We start from the raw sequence: 13050 nt of genomic DNA, 5'->3' as shown, positions 1-13050 counted from the left end.
ATTATTCTGAGTAAAAAAAAAAAATAAATGCAAATTGACATGGATAAAATGCATTTGAAGATCTATTCAGTATTTTGTTTTTCATTCTTTTATGTCTGTTTTCCATGTTCTGAATAAGGGATTGTAATACAGCTCCTGCATTGTTGGGTTTACGGCCAGTCTCCTGCTTGACGATTTGTTAAGCTAAAATCAGACACAGAGTTGAAGCAAATAAAATTTTGGTAGTTTGAAACTCAATTACTACGGATCATGAGGGCTCCACTCACCGAGCAAACGAAAAGCTGAATTTCGGTAAATGTGACGACTGCCAAAATATGAAGGAATACCAGATGTTATTTTAAAAAAGTGCCACTGCAGAGTCCTTGGAAAGAGAGAGTGAGAGAGTGTAAGTGAATAGGCATATGTGGATTTAACTAATATTCAAATGAACTGCGGATCTGAAAGGAAAGAATTCTCAACAGTTTAGCTGCTAAAACCTCCTTCATGTTTGCAGAGCCGCGTGGTCAGGACCCTTATCAAATGCAGCAGTTTCGCTACATTTTCTGAACAGCACAATTTAAATCACAGGGAAAAAAAAAATCCTCACATCAAAAAGATAATAAAGTTGAGACCTATGCTTTTCTTTTTATTTGTTATATATATGCCAAAATTCAGCCTTTGTAATTTGAGAGACCGACTTTAATCTGAAAGCTTTATAGCAACGTTCCATGAAACTCGTAACAAACATTTCCCCCTCTGCCACCTTTTTCCTTACGACCTTTGGTTCAGTTCCTGTTTTCCCGTTGTCTTTTCCAGCTCTTTGACCCATCTCCCAACTGTGTATGTACGTGTATGTCTCTCTGTGTTTTTTTTTATATATATTTTGACACTTTGCTCCCCCTTAATAGGAATTCTTCCTAGAAATAGCATGCACGTTTCTAAAGGACCCTTTTCACAGTCCTTTTCTTTTGGCTCTAAAATGATGTATATGTAATTGGTAATTAAAGGTGCAAGCTCTCTTCAATATAAACAATATTGCTCAATGTTAGATCATTAAAGGGAACCGCAGCACTAAATAATTACCTTTTGCATTGTGACACACTTTTCACAGCCATCCGCTCTCTTCCTGGCAGTCCCCGTTCGGCACAGGGTTATGGTTACATTTTCACTGAGGCAAGGAGGCACCTTTTCATAACATAAATTGATGAATTAATTATGTAACGTTGTCTTCAAACTCCCTTTCAACTTAGATTAAGAGGAAAAAAGTAATTATGGGTTTTTAGGATGGTGCTTTTGGTAACCTTGGGGTGAGCCGGGAGCCAAAGCCTCCCTGTGCCCATCGTTGGCTCATGGGATGGGGTGTGCTTGAGTCCTTTGCTGGGATCTCAGTCCTCCTGTTCCCTCAGTTCTGTTTTGCTGCTCTGATGCAACTCGTAGTACAGCTGGTAGATACACTAATCAATTATTTATTCTGGAAGAGGAAAACAGGGATGATTCTTTTACTAACCTGTCCTTTTTGAGGCTCAACCATTTTTGTTGTCAGATAATACATTTCACCTTCTACCTTCTGTCTCTTTTCTATGGTCCTTGTTTTTGTTTTTTGTTTTTTTTTTCTTCTTTTTTTTTTCCCAATTTGCTGAAGAACGAGACAAAACTCCTTTTGTCTTCGTCCAGGAAGGGAATCCAGATCTGGATTATGACATCTGCTTATCTTGGTCTCACTTCTCTGAGCTATTTGTGTAACTTGCTTTCCCCAGGAAATCCATAAGCAAGCCACTCAGGCCAATAAAGAACATTTCTCCTACTATTCCTTTAATCCTGATTCGATTAGAGGTCTCACTTGCTGATTTACATACTGTTAGCTCCTCTGTTTTGTTCTGCCCAAATCCTATAGTCCTCGTAGAGGCAAAACAGCCTTAGGCAAAAGTCAGTGGAAATTCTGCCCAAGTAAAGACCAACGTTTGTATGATTTGGCAGTTACGCAGCAGAACAAGAGAAAATAAAACAAAAAACTAGTATTGCCCCAGAAATGGATTGTGATCTATAATTACTTTACCATGTAAGAATTATCTTCAAAATGCCCATTAAAATATGCTGCATTTTATTAATGGTGAAGTGAGAAATTGCTTATTTCCTAAAAACAGATTCAGGTCATTCAGAAATGCTTTCAGAGTCTTTTGAGGGTAATGGTATGAAGTCCACAAGGTCCATGGTCAAGATTTCTATAAAAACATTTACTAAGATAAATAGCAACTGCACAGGTATTTGGCAGTGGAAGATTTTGGGCTCAGCCACTGTTCCAATATGTTACTCTCTTTCCCACTGTACACACTTTTGAAACATCTTCACTTTTCATGAAAATACATCTTGCTTGCCTTCCAGCAAATAGTTTGCTGTCCCACCGTGCCAATGGGCAGTCATTTCACATTGCTGATGTCTGTAATGGGACAAAGTGGTGGTACTGCTGTCACGAGCCTGACCCTGCCTGCCCAGTGTTTCACTCCCTGCTTTTCCCCCACGCTGAAATGAAAGGAGAGGCTTGGGTGTGTAAGACTTGCTGGATGGGGTCTCGGCCAGATGGCTGGGAGATGCAGTGGGAATGAGAAGGTGGGTTAAAAAGAGAGGAACTGTTTCAGAAAGTGACTCAGGGCTCGAATGTTTGCAAAATGGCTCTTTGCTGATCTCCTTGCAGTGCTGGCAGCAGTGGGAAGGAGCTGTCAGGAAAGCTATGCCAGGTCAGCCTTTCCATTTTGTTTCAGGCAGGCTTGGTTGCAAAATATATTGAAATCATTCTGGGAGAGTGGAAAAGCTGAAAAATGAAAGAAAGATCTAATCAGTCTTGGCTTCTTTTGGGTGTGTGTGTGGGGGGTGGCTGGGCCTCTTGCGATGCATCTGTCAGAGTCTGTGAACACTCAAAGCAATCTCTTTCTCTTCTTCCCTTGCCCTTTTCCTCCCTCTTTCTCCTTGTCCATATAAAGCAGAGGCTGACCATGTGGAACCGGTACTCGCCGACGAGGATGAGAGCCTGGCAATAGCAGAGCCGGGTGGCATCAGCATCGCTGCAGGTGGGACAGACCCCGACTTGTTAACCTGTGGACAGTGTCAGATGAACTTCCCGCTGGGAGACATCTTGGTTTTTATAGAGCACAAGAGAAAACAGTGCAATGGCACTGGTGGTGTCTGCTATGAAAAGAGCATGGATAAGAGCAGCCCTCCCCCCTCCTCACGCGCCGAGCTCAGGAAAGTGTCAGAGCCAGTGGAAATCGGGATCCAAGTCACACCCGATGAAGAAGACCGTCTTCTCACGCCTACAAAAGGAATTTGCCCCAAGCAGGAGAACATTGCAGGTACAGCATGTTTTACACTCAATCAACCGCCTAGGTAATCCTTTGACAAAAGCCCTGTAGAATGCGCCATGGAATGGAGGCTTCAGTCACAAGTCTTTGTAGGATCCATCAGCCTAGAGGTCCCTTGTGGCTCTGGGGTGCTCAGAGGGGCTGTCTGCCCCGCAGTATATATCTTTGCACAGGGTCAGCTCTCTGACACCAGGGGCTCTTAATCCCCCTGGAGAGAACCAAGGGACGGTTTGCACACACAGGGAAAAGGAGAATGTTGGGGGTGGAGGAGCCATTTCAGGAGTGTCCTTAAGCAGGTAGCAGTGGTGTAGGGAGGGGGACTTTGGTGAGATGCTCAGTTCAGTCCAGTTCAAATGTGCTTCCTAACATGCAGACCCACTAGGAAAGGTGAATTCCTGATAGTGAAGTTGATGGGAAAATGCTCTTCCCGCTGGTGCTAGTGGGAAGAAAACTTGTCTGTGAGGGTTGAGCAGGGTTTCATCAAGTCCTTGCTCATTCCTTCTGCAGGGGGGGATTTCAGCTTTCTTATCTGGGTTACTGACTGTGCTGCCTGTCTTGGGCCTCTGAAATGGCCGGAACTGGGTGTGGGACACCTCTGTTCGCATAGACTTCCCCAAATGGGATTTTTGAAAGACACTGGCCCAGGTGAGCAGACTGCGGGCATTTCCTTTTCCTAACCCCCTCAGCCGTGGTGCTCAGATAGGATTTAGCAGTTAGCATTTTCTCAGCGGATCCCCCTGGCTTGGTGCTAGACAGGCAGCGATGGCATCCACATTGGTGAACTGCTGGGAAACGAATGGCTGCTGCAGAGTGCATGATGCGGGACAGCTTGTGGAGCACAGGGTGTTTCTTCTCTTTGCAGCACAGCACATGCTGTTTGCCACAGTGAAAGGAAGGGCTGTGCTCCCTGCTAGAGAGTGGGTTTTTTGTGTTACACAGCAGGAGCTCCCCTCAAACTGGCCTTTATGTTCAAATTGACTGCATCCAGTGAAGAAGACCAGTGGCAAATTGTCTTGCTGCCACTATCCCAATTTCTCTAGGAAGTGTCCTACAGGATTAGATCTGACAGTCCAGAAACCTGACTGTAGTAGAGACGTTCCCACGAGGAGATTCCCAGTAGAGTAGTACTAAGTTCCTATCTTTACAATCAAAGCTTCAGCTTTCTCTCTTTTAGCACTGGAGGTGTGTGAGTTCCTCCCCAGCACCTCTGAACAGTTTGGTCATTGTGTAAATGGGGATGTGGGCTTTGAACTGCTGCAGTCCTCAGACCTCCAGGTGATCTGCCTAGTAGAAAGGGGCATATCCTATCCATTGACTACCTCATCTTCCAGGAATCTTTAAGGGTGCAGACATCACCTCAATACAGGGCAGCTGGTAGCTTTGAGGGGGCAAGAGCAGTGGCAGCCTCTGCTGTAGCACTGAAAGCATCCCTACCGTAAGTCCTGACCTCATTCTTACCCTATCCTTTAGAAGCTGTAAATGCATTTCCTGGCAGAGATGAATCCCTCGTGGTGTAACAGCTTTCTGAGGGCTAGATTTCCTTCACAATTGATGGGAGAAGTATTCAGGAACTGCTTCTCCTCCTGCCTGCTGAAGGCCTCCTGAGTGGTGCTGAGCACTCCCAATACCTGTAAGCTGGTTGTGCTCGGTCACTTGCAGTATGTACCCAGTGCTTAGAAAGGCTGGTCTAGGAAAACTACACTATAGCTGCACTCCAGATCTCACCTTTTACCAATCTGTGCCCAAGTTCATTCTGAAACAAAGTACTTTAATGGGCATGTTCAGCTCAGAGGGTGCTGTCCTCTCCCAGCTCCTGGGGGTCAGCATCAACACAAGCAGAACTTTTGCCATGTAGAAAAACTGCAGGGAGAGAGGGGTGAAGGTTTTGTTCACATGCGGAAAAGTCATTAAAAAAAAATAAAAATTAAAAGCCAATCTGGAGCACCTAATCTCTTTCAGACTAAACTGAATATCAAATGAAAATACGTAGGAAAGATTTTGAATTGAGAAAAATAAAAGAATTTATCATTTGATTGGCATTTTCTCAACGGTGCATGGAGATAGGGGCATCCACTAAATAGTGCAGTAATAATGCTTTCTCAATTAGGAGCCCAGCTCTGAGATAAAAGGTGCAGTGTCCTTCCATATTTTTTTTTAATAGCAACGGATAGTTTTCAATAGTAGGATAAAAGCCTCACATTACAGCCATGGAGGGTAGCCATGAAAAACCCACAGAAGTCATTCACTGGAAAGGCTTTAGTGGGATATACCAAACCCCTTATTTATATTTCAATAGAAAGGCTTTCTGCATTAGCCAAGAAAATCAGAATCTGCATTTAACATTAAAGGTATTTCCCAGTGAGCGGCTGTAGAGCATTGTTGTTAGATTTGTTAAAAAAAGAGACTAAATACGATTTCATAAAAGGGAAACTTAATCTCTAAGGCAGCTTTCTCCCACCTCGCCACCCCCTCCCTTTATTTTTTTATTTTTTGGTAATAATGCAACAGCCTACAGTATTTTTACTTTATATGTGACGAAAGATATTCTTAGCCTTTCTGTACTGCGACAGGAAGAATGAATTTCTTTATTCCACCAAGAAATATGTAAAATAATCCCTTAGAAGTATGGGGAGATATGTTTGTTCAAAGCATTTAAAATGTTATTTTAATCAAAGGCACAAAACACTCTACATGCTGTGTCAGCTAAAGGAGACCATTACATTTTAACAGCAAATCATGCTCTTTTTCCCCCTCCTAGACAAGTCCCTCCCCCCCCCTTTGAAAATAACTTTTTTTTTTTTTATTAAATAAAAAGGCGAAAAAGATTAAAGAATGAAAAAACTTCAGTGGCTCAAATGTATAAAGTAATTTAATATGGTGGAAGCATTAATTATTTTAGCTTAATTGAATTCTGAGGACTGCAGTAGTTGCATTTTTGTAGACAAGCTCTGTTTATTATTTCTTTGTGTAGATTAACAGTAAAGGAAACATAGATAACTTTCAGTTATTTATTGTAAAATAAATGTGTCAATTCATGTGTAAAGCAAGCTGTTCAAAGATAATTGAGTCTTTATATTTGAAGAGGGAAACCAGAAATCACCCTCTCGCCTCTCCGGCTCCCTGAAATATGCTGCCACCGCTGCTGCCCTCAAATAGGTTTCAGCTCCTCTCCTTGATCTCGTGTTATTTTTGTAGACCTTCTTATTTAGTTGAAATGATTTGTGCGGCCTTCTGCTGTGTGACTAAGCCGCAAAATGTTACAGCTTCCCAGAGCTGAGCGCAGCCAGGGTACATCAAGTGCTGAGCGTGGCTCTGCCCCTTGCACCTTTCTTCCCTCTGGGCACAAAGGTGCTGGGATGCAGCACCTCACCGAGTATTAATTCTGATGCGGGGTGCTCCCTAGTTGTGAGGTCTTCACTTCCCTTTTTCTTTTTCTTTTCTTTCTTTATTTCTTGGTAACTCCATTCGTTCTGGTCACTGAATCCCTCCCAACCACATAACAGACCTTTTGCTGCTTACAGGGAGACAGGTAGAGCTCAGGAATGTGCAAGACTTTGCATGCATGCAATGCAATGCAAATCTCTAACCGACATTTCAGTAGAGATAATGGCAACTTTATCTCTGCAATCAGTTTTTAAAGACCTTCTGATAATGAACTCTGTAATCTTTCCCGGACTGGTAACTTGCAAATCCAAGCTTTTCAAGGGGCTTTCATGTAGTTACCTCTGTCCGTAAGGTATGTGCTAACATGTTAGCTGCCACTGTGAGGAAGTGCCTTGCTCAGGAGCAGGTTGTCCTGTAAAGGCTTTTTTTCAAATCGGCTGGCCTGTTTGAAGATCAGTTCTGCCTCTCATACGGAGATGTGATAGCATCGAGCAGATGTATCAGATTGTTGCGCAGCAAAACAAAGCAAGGCCAATGAATTAGCTAGGAGTTATCAGCCACCACTTCTTTCGCTTCACCAGTAACAGGTATTCTGGAAAAGTTTGATCACTGCTGTGTTTTGTACCTCTTCCTAGCTTTCATGTTTATGAGGTTTTAGGCATGACTAGATGAGCAGTTCTTGCTGAAGAGGGACCTGGAAATGTGGCTGTGCTGTGACTGACGGTATCTCCCCTTTCTGTGCTCTGGGCAGTGTACCCTCATAGACACATGACAACACCAGCAGCAGAGGTTCATTAAGACAGAGTTAATTTCTGCAAAGACAGTGCAAGGAAAGAGAAGGGAGTTGATTTGAATTCCTCATTCATCCTGTCCCAGCCGCCAACGCTAGTCTCCATACATTATGTACTTGAACTAGATGTGCATCATGAAAAAAAGGCTCTCTGTCAGAGGCAGGATTTAACTGCAACCCCTGCTCCATGAATGTTCATTTCAGGCTTTTGAATGGTAAAACTGCCAGTGAGAGAAACTAAATAACTCGCATGTGCTGGAAGCCAGAGATAAACACCGTTGCAGGTTGCCATGAAATAGGCTATTTGATATATTTAGAATTGTTATTTTTCTCCAAATTAAGATTAGTTAAATCCATGTGTGTTGTGTGAGTGATTGTTAACTCAATGGCATGGATTATCCTTTTTTCAAATCATGACAGCTAATTATTATTGCTGTCTACTCTGAGACATTCACTTACAATGTACCATTATGGACCCGTGCACCCATATCAGCCATAGGACTCAGGCAGCCATCATGATGCCTTCGCACACGAGGGGAGGAAACCACTAACTAAAAGAAATCCACAGCTGACAGCAGCAATACCGGGCAGGTTGGAAAGAGTGTCCCGGACACTGAAGGGCATGGGGGCCATCCTTAATGCCCTACTGCCCTTCCTAGGGCAGCTGTGGCACTGAGTTCTGCTTTCAGCCCCTCTCCAATCTGGTGGGTCTGGCAGGAGTGCCCTGAAAAGCCAGGCTAGGAAAAATGCCATGCAGGGAAGAAGAGGCTACCAGAAACGTGTGGTAACAGAGCCTGAGAAACCTGGGCTGCAGCTGAAATCCCCTTCGTGAGGCTTTTCCAGGCTTGTTCCTTCTCTTGCGCCTGCCAGGCATTCCCTGGTGGCAGAGGAGTTACCTGGCCTCCTCCTCCTACTCCTCTGTGGCTCTGTCAGGTGTTTAGCAACGTGTTTTGCTAATTGGTGCCTCTGAGCAGCACGAGGGACGCTGCGGGGCAGGGGGTGTGCGAAGGCGTCAGGCACAACGGGGCTGGCAGCGGGTTAATGAACAAACCTCCTGCCCCCAGAGGCCTCGGCTGAGCTTCTGCTTTGGGTGACAGGGAGAAAAACAAGGCGGCTGATCTCACCCATAGTTCTGCTTGCGCCAGAGGCAGCGTGGGGGCCGTGTTGGGGGAGCCTGGATCTCCTCTGGGGCCCCCTGCCCAGTTGTAGTATTGGTGGCTCTGGCCACCCTCCCCTTGGGTTGCTTCCAGGGGTGTGTTTCAAGCATGACAAGGGGCTGCTGAAATGTTGATAGTGTGAAGCCCTCAGGCTGCCTGTGGGGCCAGTCAGAGCACAGCAAAGGGCTTTCCTGTGGTGCCAGTGCTGAAGCAGGAGATGGGCTGGGGGACTGTGCAAGCCACAGGCTGTATGTGGGGCTGTGGCAGGAGCAGAGCCTCTGAGGAGGGATGTGGTCCCTCTGGGGGATCCCTGGGGAGCACTCAGCACCCCTCTGTGGTGTTTCCCCTGTATGCAGTGGGTTGGTGGGCTAGGAGAAAGGAAGGGGAAAGGGAAGTATGCCTAAAGGTGGCCCATCAGCCTGTGTGGGGATGTGCTGGTGCTGAAGGTCACATGTGTGTCCCCATAAAGGCTCTGTCTCACAGGCAGTCCTGCACAGGGAGCCACTGCCCTATCGCAGCCTCTCTGAATCATGGATAAGGCAGCTTCGTGCTGCCCAGTGTGTCCCGCGCAGGCACCGGTGAGCACCACGTTAATCTGGGGAATAGCCGAAGGTGAGAAACCTGCTTCTTACGAAACTTATTTCCCCTTGCTTGAACTTCACCGCACCCATGTGGCACTGCTCCAGCACTGTCTTCTGATCCTCTCCACTGCTGTTGCCCAGGGCCCATTGGCTGCCCTCCCTGACGTTTGTCACCACGGTGCCACTGGTTGTGTCCTGTCCGGGGTCCAGACTCGCCATGCACCAGAGTCTGGCAGAGGCTTTCCCAGAATCTGTAATAGCCAAGTGTGAAATTAATCACATAGAGTTTTAAAAATAAGCTAAAAAAAAAAAAAAAAAAGGCATTGAGGAATATTTTGCCCTCAGTTCTCCCTGCCAGTTTTTGTTTTGTTTTGTTCCTCTCACCATCCTGTTTTTCAAAGTTATTTTCTGCCTTCTGCACGTGGTTAGCAGACCTCCCATGGGCAGGGAGAGTGAGTAATGGTGCAGGAGTGGAGCAGCTGCCCACAGAGTCCCACCGGCCCCGTGCTGCCTTGGTTCCCCTTGGTTAACTTCCCTGCAAGCAGTGGTGCACTACCAGATCGGCTGAGTCGTGTGGGCAGAGACCTGCCCCAAGCACAGGGTGCCGGACTGGAAAAAGGGAGGTCACTGCAGGTGTTTTTCTTTCTAATCACTCCCACTTACAGTCATCTTACTTAGGCTATATTGTGACAACGCTAGGCAAAACCTTTACAACACAAGTGCCATTTTGCAGGCTGATGAGAGATTTTAAGAAGGTCATTTGGTCAATTTGTTCTGAAGTGGACATGTGTCTGGAGTAACTCAGTAAGAGCAAAATTTGCTCATTTGCATCAAATTTGCACTGCCATTTCCCTCTTCTGATTCTGGACTTTTTCAGAGGTAGAGTCCAGACAAAATGTCACCCAGCAAGATGTTTTGTTGCTTTTCTTTGGGACCTCTTGTGAAATGACTTAAGCCATGTGTGGGAGACCAGAAACTGTGTATTTCTTTGATCATTATTAGCATGGAAAGATCGGTAGATTTTTGAAAACACTAATAGTGAGTGATGAAAAGGCACTGGTCAGCCAGTCATTAGTCATTTTTCCTGACAATTTCGCTAGGAGCTGTCAGAAGCAAAGTAAAAGTAGTGCCTAATAATCATATACACTGTTTTGGCATTTGTTTTGATGTGACTAATAATAATAGGCTTCTGTGCTCAGAGGAGCACTGCCTACAAGAAAGGATTTTGCATGATTTTGCAGGGGAATTTTGCACTGGAATATAGAGAAGAGAAAGCTGGTTGCATGGAAGCAATATAAAACAGAAAAGCTAGATGCAAAAAGTTGCTGGAACTCTCCTGTGGTGAATAAATATATAAAGGCACAGAAATGGTTCCTTTGCTTCAGCAGGACAGAACTGCTGCTATGGAGTGAGGTAGCCTCCCTTCGTGCCTTTTCCATCAGTTGTTTTTCTTTCTCAGCCCATGTTTGAATTGCGCTGCCTATACACACAGTGACCAAATCGGCTGTGACATAAAGGCTGAACTTTTCTGGTGTTTTTTGTAGATTGGAACATTTTCTATCATAACTGGAGGAAAAAAAAATAAAAAAAAAAAACCAACAACCTTGTGAAGTAATCATACCTTTTGTACAAGAAATGCTTGGATTTCTATGTCACGTCACATCGCTTGTGAGGACATAGATTTGGGGCTGAGATCCGGGTCTGTGTCAGAGTGGTAAGATGGGGGTGAGAAATACAGGAGAGAGGCCAGGTATGGAAATAAAACTGCATTTTCAGCAGACAACACTACATGCCTGGAGACACTGGGTAGCTCTGAGAGCTTGGGAGACGCACGTGTTCGCTCCAACGAGAGCACCATTTTCAGCATGGCTCCTTCTCCCCACTCCCTCCCACCCTCCAAATGGTAATTGGTGGGCTGTGCAACATAAGTGTTTTTTTAAAAAAGTGGGTGGGTGGGGTATCTAGGGATTTGGTGTCTAAGCTCAGGAGTTAAGCCGGAAATCCCAGAGATGTAATGAAAACAAAACGGACTTTTCACTCGCGCTGTGGCATTCTGGCAGTGAGAACACTTTCGTGAGCCAATGTTTTCATTGTAGGTTTTCTCGAGAGAAGTAGTGGAAACGAATCGTTAACCCCTTAACAGGAATAAATGCGGTTGCTGCAGCAGGGAGAGGAGAGCTTTCTTGGCTCTCAGTTGCCACACTGGAGAGCTTGGGGGTGTGTGTATGTTTGTGTGTAGTGGGGAAGGTGGGGTAAATACCGCTTGTAAGAAGTTTAATAATCTTAATGGCAGATGTGAAGTGGTTACTTAGTGGTTGTTGTTTTTTCCTCTTTGCATGTATGCCTTTGCAGAAAGATTCAAGTGTGATCAGCACAAACCACTACTAAGCCCAACAGCTCTTAAACTCGCTCCTTCTCACTCCTCTGTTCTGGCATTTGGTCATTTGTTTCTGGAGTGAGATGTGGGGGACACTGTTCAGAGGTCCCTCAGCAGGGTCATGAAAAAGATGCTGATGGAAAAAGACCTACCAGGTAGCAGATCCCAGTTTTCTTGGAAAGGGGAAGCACAAGATGTGTGTGTGTCGTGGGCGTGTTACATATATAGCTTTAAATGTCCAGCAGCTTGGCCAGCATTCAGCATTACAGGAGTTAGCCCCTTCATTAAAAATAAGGGTGTTTGGGGAGGAAGGGAGGTGGGAGTGATTAATCTAATTTAACTTAACAGCCACTTTTGGTGGAGAGATTGTGTTTCCCTGTCCTCCACGCTCTGATTAGGCTGCATTTTATTTCGATTTTTTTTCACCTTTTGATCACGGCTAGCACTTACCACGTTTCTCTCTCCACTCTCTCATTAGTGTATTTTATCTGTGCATATTCTTGCAAGCAGTACAGAGCATCAGCCCCCTGCTCTAGCTAAAGAGCATCTCATCTACTCTTTAGCATCTCGGAAGAGCAATTAAAATCATTATACACCTTCTTCCCGCTGCCCTAGATCCTCCGATCCGGCCGCTGCATGCAGATCCCGGGACTCTTGGTGCTAAGCAGACTTTGGATGTAATTGCAGAGCTACTGCAAGGGGCTGTGCCTCTGCAGCTGACCTTGCTCAGCGTGTCTGGCCTCTGAATAGATGTTTGCCTTCTTTCTTTCCACTTTGACAGCTCCCCCCTCCACACACCATCCCCTCACTCAGTCTCAGCCCACTCCCTGTCTACTCATGCTGGAAAAGCACTACGTTGGGAAGGTACTGGTGACTGCAGCTGCAATGAGCAGAGGCAGAGGAGAGGGTCAGTTCTCCTGCATTTTCGTTTTTGAAGGGAGAAAAGGAGAAAAGGAAAAAAAGATATGCTGCTGAATAAACGATGGATCTACATTTGTTTAATACCCAGTGCTTTTGTGACGGTCATTTAAACAAGGCGGAGTGGTGGGGGATGAGAGAACAAGACAAGGCAGCAGATGGGGATTGAACAGCCCTGTTCTTCCTTTAAGACATTTATTATTTTCAGTCAAACCTGTAGCCAGCTAATATAACTGTAAAAGTCTTCTTTGAATTATTGGCAGAGTGCTCCAAAGTCTTCTGTTTGGGCTGATGTACTTGCGTGCAGGCAAGATCCAGGTTTGCATTTAGCACCTACTTGTTTTATTTTCTTTATTAAAACAACTCCTAGCTCATTTTTTTGCTTTCAATACCCGCCTTCCGTTTCCCGTTTTCTGGAGTGCCCTATTACTAGCTCATAAAAAGAGTTAGAAACTGAAGGGAAGTTTCCTGAGCAAGAAAGAATCTTTTTTAGTCTTTTTTTTCTTTT

The 13050-nt window shown here is 45.0% G+C and overlaps 1 protein-coding gene across 4 annotated transcripts in view; it reads left to right on the top strand.

Moving 5' to 3' along the window:
* The window catches only part of BCL11B (BAF chromatin remodeling complex subunit BCL11B), a 91293-nt gene that overhangs the window by 10467 nt on the left and 67776 nt on the right, over positions 1-13050 (top strand). For 2 of the 4 annotated variants that reach the window (XM_010711897.3, XM_010711899.3), the window contains exon 2: positions 2958-3326. In XM_010711897.3, coding sequence (XP_010710199.1) covers positions 2958-3326 — 369 coding nt within the window. The remainder of the gene's footprint in view (positions 1-2957; positions 3327-13050) is intronic. The other 2 variants (XM_010711900.3, XM_010711898.3) reach the window with 1 other exon arrangement.

This window comes from Meleagris gallopavo, chromosome 5 (assembly GCF_000146605.3).
Source record: "Meleagris gallopavo isolate NT-WF06-2002-E0010 breed Aviagen turkey brand Nicholas breeding stock chromosome 5, Turkey_5.1, whole genome shotgun sequence".
Lineage (NCBI taxonomy): Eukaryota > Metazoa > Chordata > Aves > Galliformes > Phasianidae > Meleagris > Meleagris gallopavo.
Note: the sequence above shows the minus strand (reverse complement) of the source record. Positions and strands in the feature narration are given on the sequence as shown.